At 37.3% G+C, this 22,191-nt stretch overlaps 1 protein-coding gene across 3 annotated transcripts; it reads right to left on the reverse strand.

Moving 5' to 3' along the window:
* Positions 1-204: 204 nt before the first annotated feature.
* LOC105051292 (autophagy-related protein 16) lies at positions 205-9,937 on the reverse strand. 3 transcript variants are annotated; one of them, XM_073243685.1, is made up of 6 exons: positions 9,806-9,825; positions 9,585-9,711; positions 2,961-3,032; positions 2,425-2,606; positions 2,129-2,324; positions 205-1,344 (listed from the first exon to the last, which is right to left on the reverse strand). In XM_073243685.1, the coding sequence occupies exons 3-6, from the start codon at positions 2,985-2,987 to the stop codon at positions 322-324; spliced, it is 1,428 nt and encodes a 475-aa protein (XP_073099786.1). In that variant the 5' UTR covers positions 2,988-3,032; positions 9,585-9,711; positions 9,806-9,825; the 3' UTR covers positions 205-321. The 3 variants fall into 3 exon arrangements, with proteins under 3 accessions (XP_073099786.1, XP_010929950.2, XP_010929949.2); XM_010931648.3 differs by lacking the exon at positions 2,961-3,032 and having other exon boundaries at positions 9,806-9,937; XM_010931647.4 differs by lacking the exons at positions 2,961-3,032; positions 9,806-9,825 and having other exon boundaries at positions 9,585-9,799.
* Positions 9,938-22,191: the final 12,254 nt, after the last annotated feature.

The following is a 22,191-nucleotide window of genomic DNA, read 5'->3' on the forward strand; positions in this document are numbered from 1 at the left end:
TAATTTCGCAACAAGATGACTGTTTTGAAGATCACCTATGACATAAACCTAAATGCTGCACTATTCCATATATAAACTAGACTGCAAACAATGTGATTCTGGTGCTCCTGCTTCTTACCGCGGGAGTTCTCACAACAGACGATTTTGTTTGCTGCAATTATTATTTAATAGGGAAAGAAGAATAGCAGAAAAAAAAAAAAAATCTTGAAAGAATCACCCTAAGAGAAACATTCAATTATGTAATAAAAGAACACAGAGTATATGGCAAATAAATATTTCCATTTTTATGCACTACTACCACATTTTTACACGTATTATCCATCATATCCATATACACACGTTTCCATTCCTATCAGCCGAGGCTAGAGGTTTCCCCAACCCACTCCATGAGCATGTAAGAACAGGCGAAGAGTGCCCTTCCAGAATGCTTGGCATATCAGCCTTTAATCTCGACCATACATAGATGGACCCATCTGCCGACCCTGCTGCAACACAGTTCTCATCAGCACTAATGCATGATCGACTCCAGTTGGATGCCACCCTGTTCCCATTGGCTCTGAATGTCCCGCACACTTCCAATGTTCTAACATCGAACAGATTATGCAAGTTGTCCCTTCCACTCGTTAGCACCAGATTACCACTTCGAGAAACACAGATAGATGTGACTGCCTGTGAATGAGCAGCTACCTCACTTATTAGCTTCCCTGTTCGGCTATCCCACAGTCGAAGATTACCATCTACATGACCTGAACAAATGGTCAATCCATCCATGTTGTAGGAAAGGGCATTGCAGTTGCTCATTGAGATGATGGTATTGATGCAGTAGCCTTTCTGGAGGTCCCAGATTTTAATGGTATGATCATAAGCAGCACTCACAACATTGCGGCTGGAGACTTTGCTCGCATCCACAGTGCATACTTTATCAGTGTGGCCCGTTAGGGTGTGGCGTATACGGCCCGAACTTACATCCCATACATACATGTTATTGGAGCTGCTGGCAGCGATTACAGACCTGTTGTCATGGGTAACAGCAAGATCAAGTACCGACCCGAGGCAACCATGAAGGGTGGAACTCGGGTTCCCAGTTTTTGTGTCCCATATTTTGACTGTTCGGTCCTGCCCACCGCTGATCAGCCTATCTGAGTTGTTCTCAAACAATATGGACCCACATCCACCGTCATGAGCATGGATGGTATGCTTGCACACAGAAGGAACGGCTGACTCCCCAAATTCCACATATCCTGCTTCCCTTCGGCGAATTACTCCATCAACTTGTTGTCTTGCAAGTTGTTCTATGCTGGACACCTTAAAACGTTCCATCATGTCCTCATACATGGCATTAGCCTGTCAACATGAAAGAAAATCAGGAAAGAAACTAAGAGGCTCTCGTTTTCAAGGGCAAAATATTGTTCCACTATTAAGAGGGCTAGTGGATTTTAGTAAACAACTGATCACATGGTGAAAGTTGAGCAAACACAGCAGAAGAGATGAGAAAGAAAGATTAAACATGCTAATTTCTGCAATTAACTAGTACAGGGAAAAATTAAGCAAACGAGGCATTACAATAATAAAAAATATCCTCTGTTTCTTTCCATGGATGTACAGATCATGACTGATTCCAAGTGTTTTCTATACCTTCTTACTGTGGCCACGTTAGTACATTCAGGAATTTTCTTGACCATCACACAGGAAATCACTTGTATGATAATGTCTTGGGAAGTTCTATGTTCTAACTAAAGCTAGCAATAGGTCACACTGCATACTAGTCTATGCCATTGTTTATTGCACTACATTCACCATAGCTGCTTCTGAATCATCCTTATTTCCTGCACTTGCTCTTCCTCTTGAATATTGAAACTAAATTATCCATAGAAGCTGAAGATAGACAAAAACTGAACGCAATTTCTTCAACTCTCATTGTTGGTCCATCATATTTCCTTATGCCCAACTAGATGATCTTTTATTAATAATAAATCTAGTAGTCTCAGCCCCAAACATATTGCTCATTTACAATGGCAGCATGCAACATGACCAGAAAATAGTCTAAACCCAGTTAGTAATTACCAGAACATAGATGAAAAAAGAAATCACATGTAATGTGAATCATGGTTAGCAGAAAACAAGATACCTCATTAAGCTTTTCTGCATCCTTCATCTTCTCCAACATCCAACGATCGATCAATTTCCTGTTTTCAGCCTCTGCATCTTTTAATTTGAGCATCACCTCTTCAAGTTGCGCTTTAACTGACTTGTTCTCACTTATTAATAGATCCAAAGCTTTTGTCTTTTCTTCTAAATCCTTCTTAAGCTGTGAGTTTTCATCCCTGAAATATTTGGCCACATTAGATTGAACTCACTCATGCTATTCTCAAAGATCAGATATGTTTTACATAAATGTGTAAGAATTATCCATAACAACTGAACCTTAATTGTGTATTTTCATCTTGCAGGTTAGATACTAGTTCTTCCTTCTCTTGAACAAGAGCTTTTGAGTTCCTGCACTCTGCTACTTCAACCACAAGTTGTTCAGACAACCGAGATTGAGCTCTGTAACATTGTTGCAGTTCTAATTCAAGGTTTTCAGCTTTTTCCTTCCACTCTAAGCCCTACAGAAGTAACACGAGGATCAAATAAGAAAAAGAAAAATTGAATATGCAGAATGATGAATTATAATGTTATTCAAGTTACCAGTCACAATTAAAAAATAAATAAATATATGAACCATGTAGCAGAACAAGTTGATTATGGTTGCAGTACTCTTAATCTATGAAATAAAAGTTTGCTAAAGAAACATGTACTAAGCAGAGGAGCTAACAAAAAAGCTGGAGCAAATAAGGTGGGGTGATCAACTGAGATTTGTTGCCAGCTTGTTACTTCAATCTTTAGCCCAAAATTGACAAAAGAAAAAACTAAACAAACAAATAGATGAAAGGTGTCTGAAACAAGTAAAACATTATCACCTTCACATGCCTCCTTGAATGGCCCATCAGTGGTATGTGGTGATGTAATCTCGAAAGAATTTACTAATCCCCCTGTTACAGGAGGAATAAAGATTCACAATTCATGATTTTAATTGCAAGTCACATGATTACTGTCTTGAGTCCCTCTATTAACAAAACAGACCTTCCCATGGTCAGCTGATACAATGAACATGCATAATCGTCTATTACTTAATTCATGTCCTGTCAAGCTATGTACATCAAACAAAGGCAATATCTTAACTTCTGAATGTATTTTCCCATGCATATCTTAAAATTTTCTGCAACTACGTAAAAAGATCAAACAACTTAAGGCATAATTCTGTGTAGTGAATTGGTTGATATTAATGCTGGCCAAGTTAACATTTGGGTCTAATTACCATTTGAGCATTTTACTTGGTTTTCTTGAATACAATAATAGTGTGTTTGTTGCTTAAATTTCTTCACATAGCATGCAACATATGCTTTTGTTTTTTTCTGAAAGCAACAACATTTGTATGTAATATAAGCAACTAGATTTGGCTACAACATCTACTTGTCAGAGTTTCAACTTTAAAGTATTGTTTGCAGTACTGGATCATATGGGTCCATACCATATGTACCATCATGTATCGATAGCAAATCGATACTTCGTACACCCTCTATGCTGAGTGTCAGCACCAAGAACCAAATCATACTAACATAGGACAAGTTGGTTACATGATACGGATACAGAAACTGGTATTGCAAACCTTACTTTAAACAATTGTCATATGGCCTACTATCAACGCATATTTATATAATTCAAGTAGTACACTTAAGTGTCTCCGCATCAACACGTCAGACAGCATAGAACAATAATCATATTATTAGTATAAACAACTCTCTAGGTAACACTAATCATATTATTAGTATAAACAAGCATAAACCCTTCTCCAAGTCTAGTTTCCCTTTATATATTGTTTTCTAATTTTCAAGGGCTTCTTCTGATCTTACCATCATAAGGAACGTCATACAAGCTCTAAACCTAGGGCACCATCCTTTAGTCTTGGAATCATTAAGAAAGAGAGTTGAACAAGAAAGTTTTGGAGAGCAGGGAGGGGAAAGAGACAACAGTTCACTACTTCACTAGGCCTAACTTATAATATCAAAAAAGAATCAGGGCATGTGCTACAGGAGTCTCTTTCAGTATACCCCAACTTATTCCAAGAAGGACAATTTTAACTACAATGACATTTTTTTTGAACCTTATAGTAGACGGTCATTAAACCAGCCAACCTAATCTCAATTAACTCCATGAGTCCAATTTTTTAAATTCTTAAAAGAGCAAGACCCCATATAGAAAATAATTTATCAGGGTACAAAGTTGAAAATGACCCAACAAGAACAAAGAAAAAATCTAACTTCTCTTGAAGTTCAGTATTTTTGAATAGAACAAAGAGTTCTCTAAAATGATTGTAATTTTTGAATAGAACAAGGAATTCTCCAAAATGATTGTAATTTCTGAATAGGATGAAGAGTTCTTCAAACTGAAAGTAATTTTTGAAGAGAACAAAGAGTGAACAAAGTTCTGAGATAATGGAATAGAAAAGGAATTAGAAATGGCAACTGCAATGACAGAGTTGGTCGCTTATTTCTTAGATAAGTCAATGGCAAGAAGAAAACCTTGGAACACAATTGCAAACACCTCATTTGTCACAATATCATTCAAATATATACACAAAAGTATATGGAACTTATCAATTTCACTTCACTCCTCTCAGGGATTATCCAATTATACGGTAACATAACTTTATTCTTAACTTTATTCTCAAGATAACAATACCCAATCACTAAAGGGTCCTTCAGTGCATATGTCAATTAGATGAAAATATATCTTGATATGGCACCTGAACACTTAGTTTACTCTTCTTCAAAAATAAAATGATGGCCAATATTGATAAATTCAGTTTTATAAATCAGAAGTGACTGCAACATTTTCGCTGTCAAAATGACTGCTATGTACTCCCTATAATGAGCAAGATGAAGAGAATGATATTCCAGCTTCATTATATCTCAAACATAATATTTTCCAAGGCTCTATATTCGGCTATAATACTTGATTTATCCACAACTTTTTCCTTTTGTATTAAGAAAATTATAAAATCTGGATTTGCAAAATCCAGGATCATTTGGAAATTGCCATTGAAATTTCCATTGAAAAACCCCATGATCAAGGTCAACTTTATGTGTTCAACATTTAACCAAATAGACAATAATAAACTAAGGGATGAGCGTAAAAAACCGAGTGACAAAGCATATTCAGACAATTTGACCATCAGAATATTATGGAAAGTTTTACTTCAGACATTATGAATTGTCTTGCGGAGCTTGCAATATAGCAATATGTCTCCTCTAGTAGATCATTAGCATATTTCCGTATACAAGGAATAACTTAGTCATGTGTTCAGTCAACTTCTACACCTAATGGATTTCCAAGTCTTCCATTTCAAATTTATCTGAAAGAAATTCTTGGATTCAGCAATTACATGAAGCAGGCTCCTTCAGATAATATAATAAGTGTTCAATATTATGATTTTTACAGATTTTTATGGCAAAGGAAAAGACAATCAAGGTCATCTTGCATGTGCCCGTATCTTTTAAAGCATTATGGATGCTACAAAAGCAAATCCAAGATGATTGCTTAAGCTCATTCATTCATCACTTATGCTTGCAGAGGAGTTCAGGCTGTTCAGGTCATCAAAAAATTATGGTTGTTTCATGTATATCACTTCCTTTAACTCACCCTTCAAGAACAAGTTTTTGACATCCAATTTGCCCATAGATGAAAGCAAAATAGAAAAAGCAATCTTCATCCTAACTACAAGACAAAATGTTCCCTCATTATTTAACCAATGTCTCTATTTTCATCATTTTGCAACTAGGTGGGCCATAAATCTTTTGATAGATCCTTTATCTTCATAGATATCTTTAAACATTTGTTGCCAACTACATTAAGTGGACATCCAACAATTTCCAATTGTCATATACATGCTTGGCCTGGATTTCCTGAGTCATGGATGCAACTTCCTCATTCAAGGTAGTGTTACCTCCTAAGGATAAGTTTTAACCATTTGGAAACTACTAGGTTCCCCGTCCTTGGAAGACTGTAGCAAGCATTTTTACATCTTTTGTCTTCTATTCCTATAACTAATTTTTTTAGTGATCAAGACAGCTTTGAGATAGATCTCTCACAAGGATGCCTTCCTTGTCCTCATGTTTAGAGCAACTACTACCATGTAGATATGGGAACAACAGAATATACCGGTACATCTTGCAGTGTTCCTACTGAGTACTGATTCTCCCTTTCCCTTTCTACTAATTAAAAATGTGTAATTTGTTGAAAAAAATCAGAAGACCAAAAATTCCTGCTGGTATTTTTCTTTTTTATCACTCTAATGTAAGCATTCAAAATCCCCAACATTGTTAATGACTTGCCCAGTTTAATATTCAATCAAATGCTTCAAACAAGAAAGCTGTAGTATTTATGATGTTGATCACCTGGCAAAGTTTGGTGAGCAGCTCAAAGCTTATAAATAATAATTTTTCAAGATATAATGATCTATCAGATGTACCAGTTATAGCATCTATAAACTTCAAGGTCACCAGGATACCCAACAAAAGCATGTAATAATGCTCAGAGTGTATATTTTCTCTGCAGCGAAACATCCACATGAATATAAATGCATATAGATCTGTCTTGGTGTAAATTGTTCTTCTTATACAAAAGCCAATCAGGAAATGTCCTTGATTAGTTTGAAATAGCAACCAAATCATGTCATGTGGAGAGAGATGGAAAAAAAACACCTTCCTATATGCTGTTAATAAATATCATATATAGGCTGTTTTCCATAAAAATGCTGATGCAGGAGCTGATAAAGGAATTGTTGATTCCTGTCACTTGGTAAGTAAATATATATATTGGATTGGGTGCAACTCACCTCAACCATCACTACATATGAATTTATTGGGTCTATGAAGGGGTCCTATACAATTATTGCATAAGATTTGAAAAAGAAAATAAGGTATAGCAAATAAAAATGATCATGGCCATCAAATAAAGGATCAGACGTCAGATGCCTAAGCACAAAACATGACATTGAACAAACAGTTGAACATCAACAAATACCAGCACAAAAGCACTCTTAAAAAGCTAAGTTTGTGTATCCAAACTGTAATCACCAAAATTTGAGGCCAAAAATCGAAACACCGTCAAAAGGCAAATGGACTGTATTTGCAACTTCATCCAATAAGTAAACTATCCTTTACTTCCTTCTCGTGGCAAGCAAGCACTGCTCCCAATACAAGAGATGGGAGAATTAAGATATTTACTAGAAAGCATAAGTAAATTTATTTGAATACTCCAATTTATAGTGCATATATATAGTATTTAAATGTATATTCTCACATCCAACTGTGCCACCAACAGGCAAACATATGCCTGCCTCATTTATTGAAGAAGCTGCAGATTTAGCTAAGGCCTGGCTGCTGGGTTACTATACCAGCCCAAACCCACTCAAGCACATATTGAGACTATCAGGCTATAAGACAAACCCAGCCTAGTGACACATGCCCAAATATCATTTTGGATGACTATAAGAAACCAATAAGGGAACTTAAAGCAGGAAGGCTTATAAGCATTAGCAGACTGCACAAAACATGGATAGCAAGGCATCTTCCACTACATCAAGCAGAAGAAGACTGGTCACGACAAGGAACTAAATCATGATTAAAGCATTTTTAGCCCACTGGTTTGCCATACCATCCCTTACATGTTCAGTTTACCAACTTGTCTGGACCTTTTGTCAATGGATATGATGCTATATAACCATTATATAATATCTTATTACAATTGAGTAGTGACATGAATGTAGATGGTATGAAAACAAGTCATCATTATCAGGAATATCAAAATTCAAGAGTCTATCACTTCTACATACAGTTTTCTTCCATTTCTTTAAAACATATTCAGATCAACCATTCAAGATAGAACATTACAATATTTGCAGAACTAAGGCTGCATGTGAATATCATATTTGCCATTTGTTTTCTGCATCATAAATCGACTAGCTTAATTACTCTAGGTAGGTGTACTATTCTATTTCTTGAAATGGTGGTTACCATAACAAGATAAGCATGCATGCAGAAAATGCTCTAGGTTTTAATATTTATTTAAAAGAGTCAAACAAGTGATGTAAATGTTGAAATGTGTCATTTCTTGATTGCAAAGCCATCAAGAGTGTATTAATCTAGATTCCAAAAAAATAAGATCGCAGATCAGTTATTCTTTACCTATCTTATGATGAATTTGTGAATCTTCATATGCCACCCTACTCAGGAAGATATTCTGCGGTTCTTTGGAAGTAAATCAATACCAGAATAATAAGTGATTAGCTTACAAATGCTCATTATAATAGAAACAAGCATCTGACAGGCCATGGTTTATAGTTCCCCATTAAGTTTTAGCTGTCAAAATTTATTGACAGGAACCTAATGATGACTTTCTTTTCTTCAATAAATACATGACAAATGGTCTACATGTTTCTTCAATATATATAACAATGTAGTAGAACTGAAAATGGAGATGAGCATAGAAGCATAAAGTGACATTTTTTTTTTTTTTGCCGGTTGGGGCGGGGGGGGGGGGTGTGGTGGGTGGATGGGGAGGGGGTTGCTTGGAATTGTATGGGCATGGTAACAAAAATCAGGAGGGGGGTGGCAGTGAGGAGGGGTACTTGGATATGGAGGATGTAAGAAGTTATAAGGATGTTGAAAAGCATGAAATAAAATCAAAGCTAGCGCTGTATTGGAGCACTTGATGAATGAGGATATATAAAGCCAACCGCAAATTGTTCATGGAAGATTTAAACAGAGAAGGAATTGAGAAGTAGATAGAGTGCAAAAATTCTTCTATATAAGATATAAGACTATCCTCCCCATCAGGTGATCTTGAGAAAAAATTATGAAAAATAAGAACAAAGATACAAGTGGTCAGGATAACTCTTCTATAATCCATGGGACTTTCTGTGCAATTTGACCACATTTTTCTCATTGCAACAAAAAAGAAAAAAAAAAAAAAAAAAAAACAAATCTGTTTCCTTTCTTCTCCTGCTCTCCATCAACCAGACAGATTCTTACAGTTAACCAAAATCCTCGCCCCAAAAAAGGCGCCATTCTCCCTCGGTCCATGTGACAATATTTTCAACATTCCCAATCAATGAAATTTAATTTTATCAGTAGTTCCTTCTTCATTTATTATTTTTTCATTCCCCCACTTACATGCATAAAAAACATTAAGCAAATAAAAGAAATATCCCAGGATTTTGCAGTGAAAAAAACGAAAAAGGAGAAGAGAATAACGGAAAAAAAATAAAAAAATCAAGAAAGATCCAGAAATTCAAAGAAATACACATACAACACCAAGAAAAAAAAAAAAAGCTACCAATATAGCCACACAATATAGAGAATAAATTAAAGCATGCCACCAATTACATCACAAGAGGCGTAATGCAATAAAAATCTAGTTTTTAAGATGCCTGTGTTCCCAAAACCAAATCTTTAGCTTCCAAGGACATCCAAATAGAGTACCTGGACGACTAGGGGTCTGGCGAGGGCGGCGATGGCCGGCGCGTGTGCGCCCTCCTCGACCAAATGCCGCTTCCGAAGAGCTTTGATGGCGCGCTTGATTGCGGCCCTTTCTATTTCCTCCGAGCTCCTGGACATATCCAAAGTAATCGATTAGAGCAATCAAGCGAGAAATCTACGAAAAGATACGAAATTGTTTGGTCTCCGAGATCGAGACTGCTCACATCTCTCCTTCTACAGTAGATTTAATCTACCGATCGGAGGAGGAAGAAGCGTGGTGGGAAGTATAGAGCAAGGAACGAGGTCTCGTTGGAGCCGTAGTCTTCTCCCAACAAGTACTCAAAAGAGGGTTCGGGTTGCATCTTTCGTGCGAAAGAATGATTGATCTCCTTCCGCTACGTCAACCACTGGATCGCATCTCGCACGGCTCTCAAAGCACTCCGAATTTTTCTTTCATCCTTCTCACAGATCTTGAAGTGGGCATTGCGCGATCCAACGGTTCAGGTCATGATGGAAGGTGAACCATTCTTTCGCGTGAATCAGAAGAAGGGAAGCCGTTGCATCTCCATAGAAATGGCTTCAGCACCCGCAGGCCCGGGTCCGGGTCCGGGTCCGGGTCCGGGTTGGACCGGAGGCCACCTTGGCCGACGTGACCGGACTGATCCAAGAGAAATTCATATATATATATATATATATATATATATATACATATATATATATATATATATATACATGTATATATATATATATATACATGTATATATATATATATACATGTATATATATATATATATGTATATATATATATATACATGTATATATATATTATATATATATATATATATATATATATGTATATATATATATATATATGTATATATATATTTATATATATATATGTATGTATATTAAAATAAAAATATCTGTATTGGTAATATCTTCATCCGCTACGTGTCCTTGATATACATATCTTCATCCATCATACGTCCAAAGGCAGCATTTTTTTTTTGCTTCACCTCTCATTCTTTTTGTAGAATGGCTCTGATGCCATGAGATAGAGATAAAGATGCACTTGCACCGGCTGATCATCAGTCGAAAGATAGATGTGAATCCTAAGAGGTGCCGAAGATAAGACAAGTTGTGTAGAAGGCGGAGGAGAAGATGAGGCAGCAGAAATGAGAGGAACAGGGAGGGTAGAGGGAGCGCGAGTAGAGGACCTTGGTGTACGTAGGCATGGCTTTTAGCGACTCATAACCCTCCACAGGATTTCTAGAGTTTGGATTGGAGATGCTAGGGGTATTCTTATCTAGAGGTGGAGGAAAAGACTGCCAGAATGATGGCAGAGATCGGGTTCATGATTGAGGCGAAGGCCATGGCGGCAATGATGATGAAATTATGCATTGCCTCCGCATCGAAGCTATTGGCGACATTGGTCCCTGTTGCCCAAAGGCTGGCCCGACCACCCATCTTGAATTTCCTGATAAGGGCCATCGGACTGGGGACGAGCGGTAGGATCTATACCGTGATGAATGTGGAGCTCCCTAGGTTGCCACTTCACCATTCCATCCACACCAAGCAGTTCCTAATCACCAATGCCACCATCCACGGTGAAGTTGGGATTTGATGCATCGCTATCTCCTCCACTCCTTGCGGCCACTACTGCTAGTTCCTCCAAGAGCTCCATGGGGTGGCAGAAATCCAGATCTTCGTGAGAGATTTAATGGAGTCTCTACTATAAAAAAGATCTATGGCAGTGGTTTAAAACCACTACCATAGCTCAAAAGATTGCTGTTGTAGCCTACGGCAGTGGTTGTCTAGCCGTTGCCGTTGTTGCTGTCGTTGTAGGCTACGGCAGCAGTTTTTTTTAGCTACGGCAGTGGTTATGTCAACCACTACCATAGATCCCTTGGCTATGACAGCGATTATGTCAACCGCTGCCATAGATAATCTATGGCAGCGGTTGACAAACCGCTGCCATAATCTTTGATTGATCAAAATGGCTGACGACAGCAAACTGCCTGTTGGCCGACGCGATGCCCGTCGCTACTGCAGGCCGCTGCCTATGGCAGCGGTGGCGGTGGGGGCCGGGTGGTGGCGATGGCCGACGAGGGTTGGCCCGGGCAGCGACGACGGGCGAGGGTCGACAGCGGCGGGGCTGTGCCTCGACGGGGAGGTGGCGGTGGGGCTGGGCGGTGGCGGCGGTGGGGGTCGGGCTGGGTGAAAACGGCGGCCGACGGTGGGGGCGAGGTCGAGCTATCACGACGGTGGGAGGGGTGAGGCCCGTGGCGAAAGGCTTAAACAAAATCTTTTAGCGATCCTTTATATACCCTTCATTCATTATTTCCACAACTGATGTGGGACTATCACAAACCATAGGTTGGACCTACGGCAGTGGTTGCCCTTGACTGCTGTCATAGGTCCAACCTACGGTAACGGTTCGCAATAACCACTGTCGTTGGTAGAATATAAATTTTTTTTCTGAGTATGGTATAATTTTATAATTTAAAACTCATCTTCCTCTTTTATTTTTTAAATAATTATCATTAGAGTATCATCACAAAAGACAGCATCGACCCGGTAGCCCTAGATATGTCGATCAATAAAATTCAATTTCGACGATCACGAACGATCGCATGATGATCTGATAGATAGAGATCATCGATGGATCCAAAAATTTACAACAATGATCTCAGTAAAATTTGTAGTATACTATCAAAATTTTACTTCAATCGGACATCATTATCATGGTCAATTTAGCACGAAATGATTTTGATCGTTAAATAAAAAATAAGTGACCAAAAGGCCAAACAACGCCCAATTAAGGTAATTTTTTTATAAATAATCTTTGTTAGTACTTTAATCATTTGTATGGTGATGATCCTAAAACTTAAACCATGCTTATACGAACGATCCAAAACTATATATCTTTTTATACTCTTTCTTAAAATCCTTAAGTAATTATACTTATACTTTTGTCAGATGTACTTAAGTCGAGGCATTCATATATGCATATTTTAAATTTTACGATCACCACCGTATAAATGGTTAAAGTGCTAACAAAGATCATTTATAAAAAGAATCACATCAATCAAATATTGTTTATCCTTTTGATCATTCATTTTTTATTTAATGGCTAACATCATCCCGTACTAAATTGATCATGCTAATGATGTCTGATTGAAGTAAAATTTGGATAGTATACTAAAAATATTATCAATATCATTGTTGAAAATTTTCACACCCATTGGTGGTTTCTATCTATCAGATCATTATGCGATCGTTCGTGATCGTTAAAATCAAATTTTAATGATCAACATAACTAGGACTATCGGATCAAGGTGATCTTTTGTGACAATACTCTAATAATAATTATTTAGATAATGAATGGTGAAGATGAACTTAAAATTTTAAAATTATATCATATTCAGAAAAAAAATTTATATTCTACCAATGGTGACGGTTATTGTGATCTGCTGCCGTAGGTGATCTACGGTAATGGTTATTATCAATCGCTATTATAAGTCGACCTACAGCAGTGGTTAGCAGTTATTTCAAACCACTACCGTAGGTTGAATCTACGGCAGTAGTTATGACAACCGCTGTTGTAGGTCCCACCTAAGGCAGTGGTTGGAAATAACTACTACTATAGGTCGGATCTACGACAATGATTGGAAATAACTGCTGCCGTAGGTCAAACCTACAACAGCGATTACACCAACCATCATCGTTAGTTCTATAGCAGTGGTTGTTCAAACTGCTGTTGTAATAACCACTGCCATAGACCTTATTGTAGTAGCGAGTAGGGGGTTCAAATGATGGACCAATTCGTTGTCTCAAAACATATAGCCCATACATAATTTTATGATCCTTATTTAAACCAACTTCCTATTATATATTCTTTTGAAGCAATATGCAACAAGTTTGTACTTTTTCTTAAGAGAAAGGATGATATGTTCATCTTATAATTTTTTGTATCTAGATTTTGAGATGCACTATTATATTAAAATTGGGGCATCTACATTAGCAGAGCCTCCATCCACCATGTGTCCTCAGAAAAATTCTTTATTTTAGCCACTCTAAGCCTTTCACTCGATTGAGACTCTCGAGTATGGAAAAAGAAAGAAAATACCCAACACAGAACCCTAACATTTTCAAGTATAGGGGATTCTGTGTGAGTTGTGGCGGTGTAAGTTGGTTCCTTGAGGTTTTGAGAGCTTAATCTTGGTACAAGCATGATATTTTGTAGGGTTAGGGATTTTTCATCGAAAGCATTCTTCTTTGGCCACAAAATTTTCAATTTATGGGCCTCTACTCTCATGATAAAGATGTGGGAGCTTTTGGATAGGGATCACCGATGGGTGGCATTTTCGATGGAGGCATGGTAAAAAAGATAAAATACAGGCTTCTGTATTGGCAAAGCCTTCGTTTGACATATGTATCTTACTTGCCCTCACAGATAAGCTAGAAAATGAGGCCAACAGCCTTACAAGCAGACTCCTAGCCAACCATATCCTCAGAGATGGTGCAGGCCTCCAGAGCAGAGTCAAGGCTCAGACCGTGAATGTGCGATTGGGCATCGATACACTCGATCTGGATGAAGTTTCGATTTTTTAAGAGCCTTTTGAGCTCCGCCATAATGGTGGAAAGAGAGAAAAGAGAGAAAGCTCCAGAGATGAAGAGCAAAACATAGAAGAATAAATGCTAATATGAGGAAGGTGAGGGATTTGGAGGAGTTAGGCCACAAGAGGCCCGTAGGAAACTCCAAATTTAGAAAAAACCTAAAATAGCTTATAAATAACTTATAATCCATACTATGTACAAAATAAATTTTTTTATTATTTTAATTATTTTTAAAATACATATAGAATAAATATTAGTGAATTAATAAAACAAAATATTTTTTTCAAAAAAAGATTGCATCCTTGTCGTGTGTTTGTAGTGCTTCCATTTGCCACATCTGCTACCTGTGCAACAAATACGGTGGTTAAAAATTATGTGGGTGAGGATCCTGATGATGGCCTGGTCAACAGAGCCAGCTTACAGATGCCGTCCTGCATCACCAACGTCATTGGCTCCTCCAACTTAATCTTCTCCTGAGGATTTATCCCCATCTGATACTTCTCCTTTAGCACCCAGTGTCCCCCACACTTCTCCCCCCTCCCCTCTAGCCTATCCACTTCCATCCCCACTCTTGCTATCTCTGTTATCGCCGCCACCCTCACCCAACCTCTTGCCTACCGCAGTCTCTGGGACTGCATTGGTGGGGTCAGGAACTATTGGAGAGATGTGGAAGTCTTTTCTTCCACCCCCACTCTCACCATCTCCGTCGTCACCAGTGCCCTCACAGATGATCATTTTTTCTCTTTTTGCTTCTTTTTCTTTTCATCTCATTATCATTTTCAAAGAACTGTGGGAAAGGAGAGCACTTGAGAGAGATTAGAGTGGTTTTCTTAGGTTTCGATTGGGTTTTTTCTCAAGTATATGGGATTTTGCGTGAGTTGTGATGGTGTGAGTTGGTTCCTTGAGGTTTTGAGAGCTTAATCTTGGTAGAAGCATGACATTTTGTAGGGTTGGGGATTTTGGTCGAAAAGATTCTTCTTTGGCTACAAAATTTTCAATTTATGGGGCTTTGTTCTCATGACAATGATGTGGGGGCTACCTGACGAGGATCACCAGCGGGTAGCATTCTTGGTGGAGGCATGGTAGAGGTGATTAAATAAAGGCTTCTATATTGGTAGAGCCTCTGTTTGATATGCTCGATCCGAGTAAGATCCCGGCACTCCAAGGGCCTCTTGAGCTCTGCCATAACAACAAAAAGGAAGAAGAGAGAGCAAGCTTCAGAGGCAAAGAGCAAAGCAGAAAAGAATGAATGCTAATATGAAAAAAAGATTGAGGTTTTAGGAGAAGCTAGGCCACAAGAGGCCCATGGGGAACCTAAATTTAAAAAAAAAAAAAGTTTACAAATACCTTATAATCCATACTATGCACAAAATATTTTTTTATTATTTTAATTATTTATAAAATGCATAGAATAGATATTAATAAATCAATAAAATAAAATATATTTTTAAGAAAAAATCACATCCCATGCATGGCATGGGTTTATAAGCTAGTCTATATAAAAATATAAGATTATAAAAGAAATTAGAGATTTTATCTAAACAATAAACGAGAAGAAGTTAGTTGTGTATTATTAGGGTTCTTTAATTTTGTATAAAGTACCGAAAATAGTTGACGTGGGACTAAACATATATCCTGCATAAATTCTCATATACTCTTTTCATTTAAGTCCTAGCATTCTTATCAGACTAATGATCTAAATTTATTTAAATATAATCACAAGCATCATGATTGGCCCATAATCCACCCTAATAAAGGGCTCATGCTTCAGTGTCCTCTAGTTTACATGGACCATAGGTCGGATTTACTTTGATACCACTTATTATAACCTAGAATCTTATCCAAAAAGACTAGTCAAAAAATATTATTTGATTTCTTTAGTCTTATATTATTACCTCAGATTTATTCAATACATAGCTAATATAAATACATTTTACGCTTAGAGGCCGTTTGGTTGGGGATAATCTGGTATGAAAAAATGATTTCTATATCAGATTACTATGTTTGGTATGAAAAGAAAAGAAAGAGATGGTAAAAAAGTTGATGGACTCCATGCTTATTTTTTGGAGAGAGAAGGTAAAACAAATACCATAGGAGAATTGGTATTTGATAAATTTCTGAGTGGCGATAATTTATACTTGACACACTATAAGAAATAAGTTTACTAGCGATGGCTATTAGCGATGGCAGAAAAGTCGTCGCCAATAGCTTCTTTGTATCGATAGATTATTACGATGGAAATCCAACCCATTGTTAAAATCGTGAAGACTTATAAGCGACGGCATTTTTGGTTATTAGCGATGGAATGCTATTGCTATAAAATTAAATTATTATTAAAGATGGCTTTAGCAATATAATTTAGCCTTGCTAATAATGTGCCATAAAAACCCCCCAGGTCTGCAATCAGCTTGATTCTATCGACTGTCGCCTCCCCTCTCTTGCCCCGCCTTCGGTCTCTATTTTCTTCTGCCCCACCGTCGGAGCCCCCAAGCTCCTCCCCCTAGCCTCCGCACTGTCGGAGCCATCTCGGATCCGATGTCCCTGTGTCGGATAATGTGGTCCTGAGCCTGCATCCTCGAGCTCTCCCCTTCTTCCCGATAGCCTCTCGGAGCCACCATCCTGTCGCCCCGACCTCTTCCCTTCTTTCCAACCTTTCCCCTTGTTCCCCCGCTATTGTGCCCCATCGGATCGGCCCTCCCCATCGTCGGATCCGTCGTGCCCCACCTCCCCCTTCTTCCCCCACCTCCCCCCTTCTTCCCCAGCCATGCCACTGGAGCAACACGTTGTCGGACTCAGACCGCCTCTCCCTTCTTCCCTAGTCTCACTATCGGAGCACCGCACCGTCGGACCTGTATCCCAATCTTTCCTATCCGGTGAGCATTAGCGATGGCGACGGAGCCATCACCACAACCCGTTGCCTTCTCTTTAAATTTTAAATATTTAAAATTAGATTTATCTAATTTATTTAATTTAATAATATTTAAATTTAGATATTAATAATATTTAAATTAATAATATTATTAATATTATTTAAATTAATATTATTTTCGAAAGGTGGAACCACTCTGGAAAGCTCTCCAGTGAGAGTATCTCTACTGCCTTCGATGGTAGGGATTCAAGATCGGGCCACCGTCAAACTAGCTCTGGCCCGCTTATCTACTCGAACAGCAATTGGAGTAGCTCGACGATTGGATTCTAGGTCTTAAGCTCGGTCTGAAGTTCGAAAATAATTTTTGGATCAGGTTCAAGGAGGGATGTGGCCTGGCCTAGGTCGATTCATTTTCAATCCTATTTGCAATGCTACTCGGTACTTTGTAACCTTCAAAATGGGATTTATCTAGATACTATGCTAGTGTGCTCGTGCAGCCTAGTCATCTGGCACACTCCAAGTCCGCATGCATGGGATGCACATCCTGACCATCCCTATTATAATGATGCTATGTACTTTGGAACCCACTAATTTAAAATTTTAAAAATATTATATTGCATATAACTATAGACTCGTATTTTGATTAATATATATATTCTATAATATATTTATATATTTTTGTATGGATGGAAGAATTAGGTACATTGATCAATTGATTGTCTAATATGAATGTTTGAAAAATATAATTAATTTTATAAATCATTACAGTAATCAAATGATATGTGAGGATTCGAAAGAAATTTTGGATACCATTTTTCTTTAGTTCTTTTCACACATCTTATGCTATGTAGGAGAGAACTAAGGGAAGATACTGTCGAAATTTTTTTCGACCTTTATTGCATATCGTTTGATTACTATACTTTACCTATAGAATTAATGTAATTTCTGAACAGGATAGGACCTTCCATACTTATTAGTTAATGATAGGATGTAATTATTATATAAGCTGTTTGAAATGATAAAATAATTATTTAACTATTGCCTTGCATTTGTATATACAGAATCCTTAGGTAGTATGTCATAGACTGTAGTTGGATGGACCGTCGAGTAGTCGACGGGATAATTTCTACTGAATACAAGGAGGGTGTAGAGTACTTCTGTGTTTATATTTTTAAGAATGTGGCACTCTTACATCAAGGATAGACTCGTTGCCCTTGTAAGAGATGTGGTAATAGAGAAATACTTGATAGAGATACAATGACTGTCTATTTATATAGAAGTGGATTTATGCTCAATTACAAGTATTAGTACCTACATAGGGAGACGTGGGAGACAGTTGCAAGGGTTAGAAATGAATAAAATATAGATGCAGATAGAATGGCAGACATAGTTATGGATGCTGTTGGTCCTGAATTTAATTAAAGTGTGGAGAACGATCCAGAAATTGATAGCGATGATTTCTATTGTATGTTGAGAGATGCTAATGAACTACTATGATCGGAATGTGAAATACATATTATATTATCGACTGTGTTAGAGTTGTTGAACTTGAAGGTCGAGTTTAATATGATGGTCAACTATTATGATAGGATGGTAGCAATTATAAAAAAAAATACTATCGAAAGATAAGAAGCTTGTTGGGAGTCTTTATGCTTCAAAAAAATGGTGAAAGAGTTAGGCATGAGATACAAGAAGATAGATACATGCCCTAATGATTGCATACTTTTTTATAAGGAAGGACCAACTGAAGAGCTCATGTGACGTTTGCAGTAAAAGTCGATTTAAGTCGAGGTAAGAGAGTAAGAATCAAAAGGACATACTACACAAGGTTCTTCGATACGTTCCCCTTACTCTTAGGCTTCGAGGGCTATACTGATCCTAGAGTATTGCCGAATAGATAAGATGGCACAAAGAAAGAATTTGTAAGCACTCTGATATGATGACTCATCCATCAGACAGTGAGGCATAAAAAAATTTGATGCTTGCTATCCTTTATTTGCTTAAGAATTATGCAATATCATACTGGATCTATCTACTGATGGATTTACACCATTCAATCATGCAGCGGCATCATATTCATGTTGGTCGGTCTTAATTACTCCATATAATTTGCTATCTCAGATGTGCATGAAAGAACATAACATCTTCCTTACATTAGTCATTCCTAGACCACGATATTCTGGTAGAAGCATTGATGTATATCTAAGACCTCTTGTTGATGAGCTGAAATTCTTATGGTCTTATGGCATAGTACTTTTGATGTATCAAAGAAGCAGAATTTCATAATGAAGGCTGCATTAATATGGACCATTAGTGATTTTCTTGCTTATGGGATGCTATTAGGTTGGAGCACTCATAAGAAGCTAGCATATCTCTATTGTATGGAGAATATAAAAGTATTTCAACTTGAGCATAGTCGTAAGCCTTGCTGGTTTGATTGTCATCGTTCATTTCTCTTCGAGCATCATCTTTTTCAAAAGTAGTGGAATAATTTTAGAAGGAACCAAATAGAGAAGGATGAGGCACCCCTATGACTCCATGGCATTGAGGTATTTTAGAGGGTATCTCAAGTGGATGAAGTCCAATTTGGCATACTATTTGACAAGTAGAAATCTCGAAAGTTTGATAGAACTCATAATTAGGTGAAGCACAGTATCTTCTGAAAATTATCGTACTGGTCCACCAATTTAATTCATCATAATCATGATATCATACACATTGAGAAGAATATGTTCGATAATATTTTTTACACTATTATGGATGTCAAGGGCAAGACGAAGGACAATCTTAAGGTCCGAGTAGATATGAAGAATATATGCAAGCATCCTCTATTAGAGCTAGTTGAGGTGTCTCCAGAGAAATTTTTGAAGTCGAAAGCAACTTACACCTTAACAAGAGAGTAGTTGAAGGATGTATGTGAATGGTGTAAAAATCTTAAATTCTAAGATGGTTATACAAGTAATCTAGCTCGTTATGTCAATATCAAAGATTGCAGGTTATATGGACTCAAGAGCCATGACTGTCATGTCTTCGTGCAACGATTACTCCCATTGGCTTGGCATGATCTCTTTTTCAATCCTATATAAAGTTTTTTGACCGAGCTTAATCTTTTCTTTAGAGATATTTGTGCTACCAAACTATCCACCAACTACATCTCCAATCTTGAGGCTAGCAGTGTAGAGACTATATGCAAGTTGGAGAAGATATTTTTTTCTAATTTCTTTGACTCCGTGGAGCATCTTGTGATTCATATGGCATATGAAGCTAAGGTCAGGAGACTAGTGCAGTATAGATGGATGTATCTATTTGAAAGATACATGCACAGTCTCAAGAAAAAAGTAAAAAATAAGAATAGAGTCGAAAGTTCTATTGTGGATGCTTACATAATTGAAGAAATTTTTAATTTTAGCCGATACTACTTTAACTCTAGTGTACAAACAAAGCTAACTCAAGTGGATCGAAATGATGATGGTGGGGATTAGAGATCAGAGACAGAGATCTCAATATTTGTCTATCCCACTTGTAAATTTTGGCATGAGATTTGTTGGGTATTAACTGATACTGAAATTTGACAGATAGAGGCATATATTTTGCTAAACTGCATGGAGATTGATCTATATATTGAGTAAGTATCCATCAAAATCTCAACTCTTTAATCACTTATCATTCTATCCTTATCTTATGCATGTACAGGCAATATGATGAGATGCTGAGATGGGACAATTCAATGATAAGCGAGGAAGAAATTTTTACTCAGCGCTTACAGAACTTTACAAATTGGTTCTACCAATTGGTAAGTGACTATTGTTTGATCATTTGTTTCAAATTTTTCAAATTTATTCTTTTTGTAATATGCAGGTTATGCAAGGAGGTGAATCTATATATAAGAAGCTAAGACCATTAGATTACAGGCCATTAAAGATGTTTAATTTTTAAATTCACGATACATTAGAACATTTGTATTCTATTCATTAATACATATCATCCTTTATTTGTAGTTATACTACTAATTTGAGACTCTTGAGGATAAGGAGGTTGATCGTCGGATTTTCGAGGAGGTTGACATACATAGGCTCTAGGATTGATTGTACCACCTTAGGCAGGCCATCATTAAGTTCTCTAATTCTATGTCACCATCAGACTGAAAGTCTTTCTCGAATCATTGGATGTGGATGGATGTATGGAAGGCCCTCTGTGATCAGTGTAGTGAGGAGTACTCTGATAGACGGTAGAGGGCCCAACAAAATTGAACTGCCCAGCAGGATCTGATCAAGCACATTAGCAACTCTGTTGGCACATATGTTATAGTAGATAGATTGATAAAAATTTTAAACTTATATTAATCTCATATTTAGTTGATCATATGTTAGTTTTTATTAACTTGATTTCTTTATTTATTATAGACAAGACAGTTGGGTCATGTACCATGATAGCTGCAGTTGTGGGAGGGCACAAACCAGTCTAGGAGGATGGTGATTACTTAGATTCTAGATCTAGATGGATCATGATAAAATAAAATATTATTTATTAAATTTTTATATATACTGATATGTATAATAGCACTAATAAATTTTTAAACTGTGTAGGCGGATTATGCGGAATATATTATAGCATAGCATGGTGAGGACTCATCCTCTTAGCCCCTTCTTGATCTTGAGGAATGGCTCGAAGCCACCAGAGAGGTTAGTAGGAGCCGGTCAGGATTCGAGCATAACTTCGATCCTCCAGTAGCTCGTTGGTCTTTGATATCCTCCTCTCAAGTCTCGACGACCTAGACGTGGGGTGATGCACATATCGAAGAGGTCGTGCAGAGATTTTTTTACCAGCAACCTCAGAACTTTCGAGATGCCATCCGCAACATGGTGGTTAAGATTCTTCGAAATCTATATTTGCACGATTAGCTGAGCTCGTTGTCACAACCATCACAGTAAGTAAGTCAAGTAGGATTAATAAATTTCTTTACTTATTTCAAATATTTATATTTAGAAGCTTCATATAGTTATGCTTGAGTCAGAGGAAGGGGATCTAAAGGTCAAAAATCAATCTACCTATCTGATAGATGGGATGGAGGTGTAGATACATTCATATCATCAAATGAGATGTGTAGGAATAATTCATTCA

This window comes from Elaeis guineensis, chromosome 9, assembly GCF_000442705.2.
Source record: "Elaeis guineensis isolate ETL-2024a chromosome 9, EG11, whole genome shotgun sequence".
NCBI lineage: Eukaryota > Viridiplantae > Streptophyta > Magnoliopsida > Arecales > Arecaceae > Elaeis > Elaeis guineensis.

What these genes read in the sequence shown, in the direction of transcription:
- LOC105051292 (XM_010931647.4), bottom strand. Translation starts at nt 9,719, where the DNA reads ATGTCCAGGAGCTCGGAGGAAATAGAAAGGGCCGCAATCAAGCGCGCC. An exon ending in GATGAAAATACACAATTAAG is followed by an intron (nt 2,325 to 2,424) that starts GTTCAGTTGTTA and finishes CAAATATTTCAG; the next exon opens with GGATGAAAACTCACAGCTTA. An exon ending in ATGCAGAAAAGCTTAATGAG is followed by an intron (nt 1,345 to 2,128) that starts GTATCTTGTTTT and finishes TCATGTTGACAG; the next exon opens with GCTAATGCCATGTATGAGGA.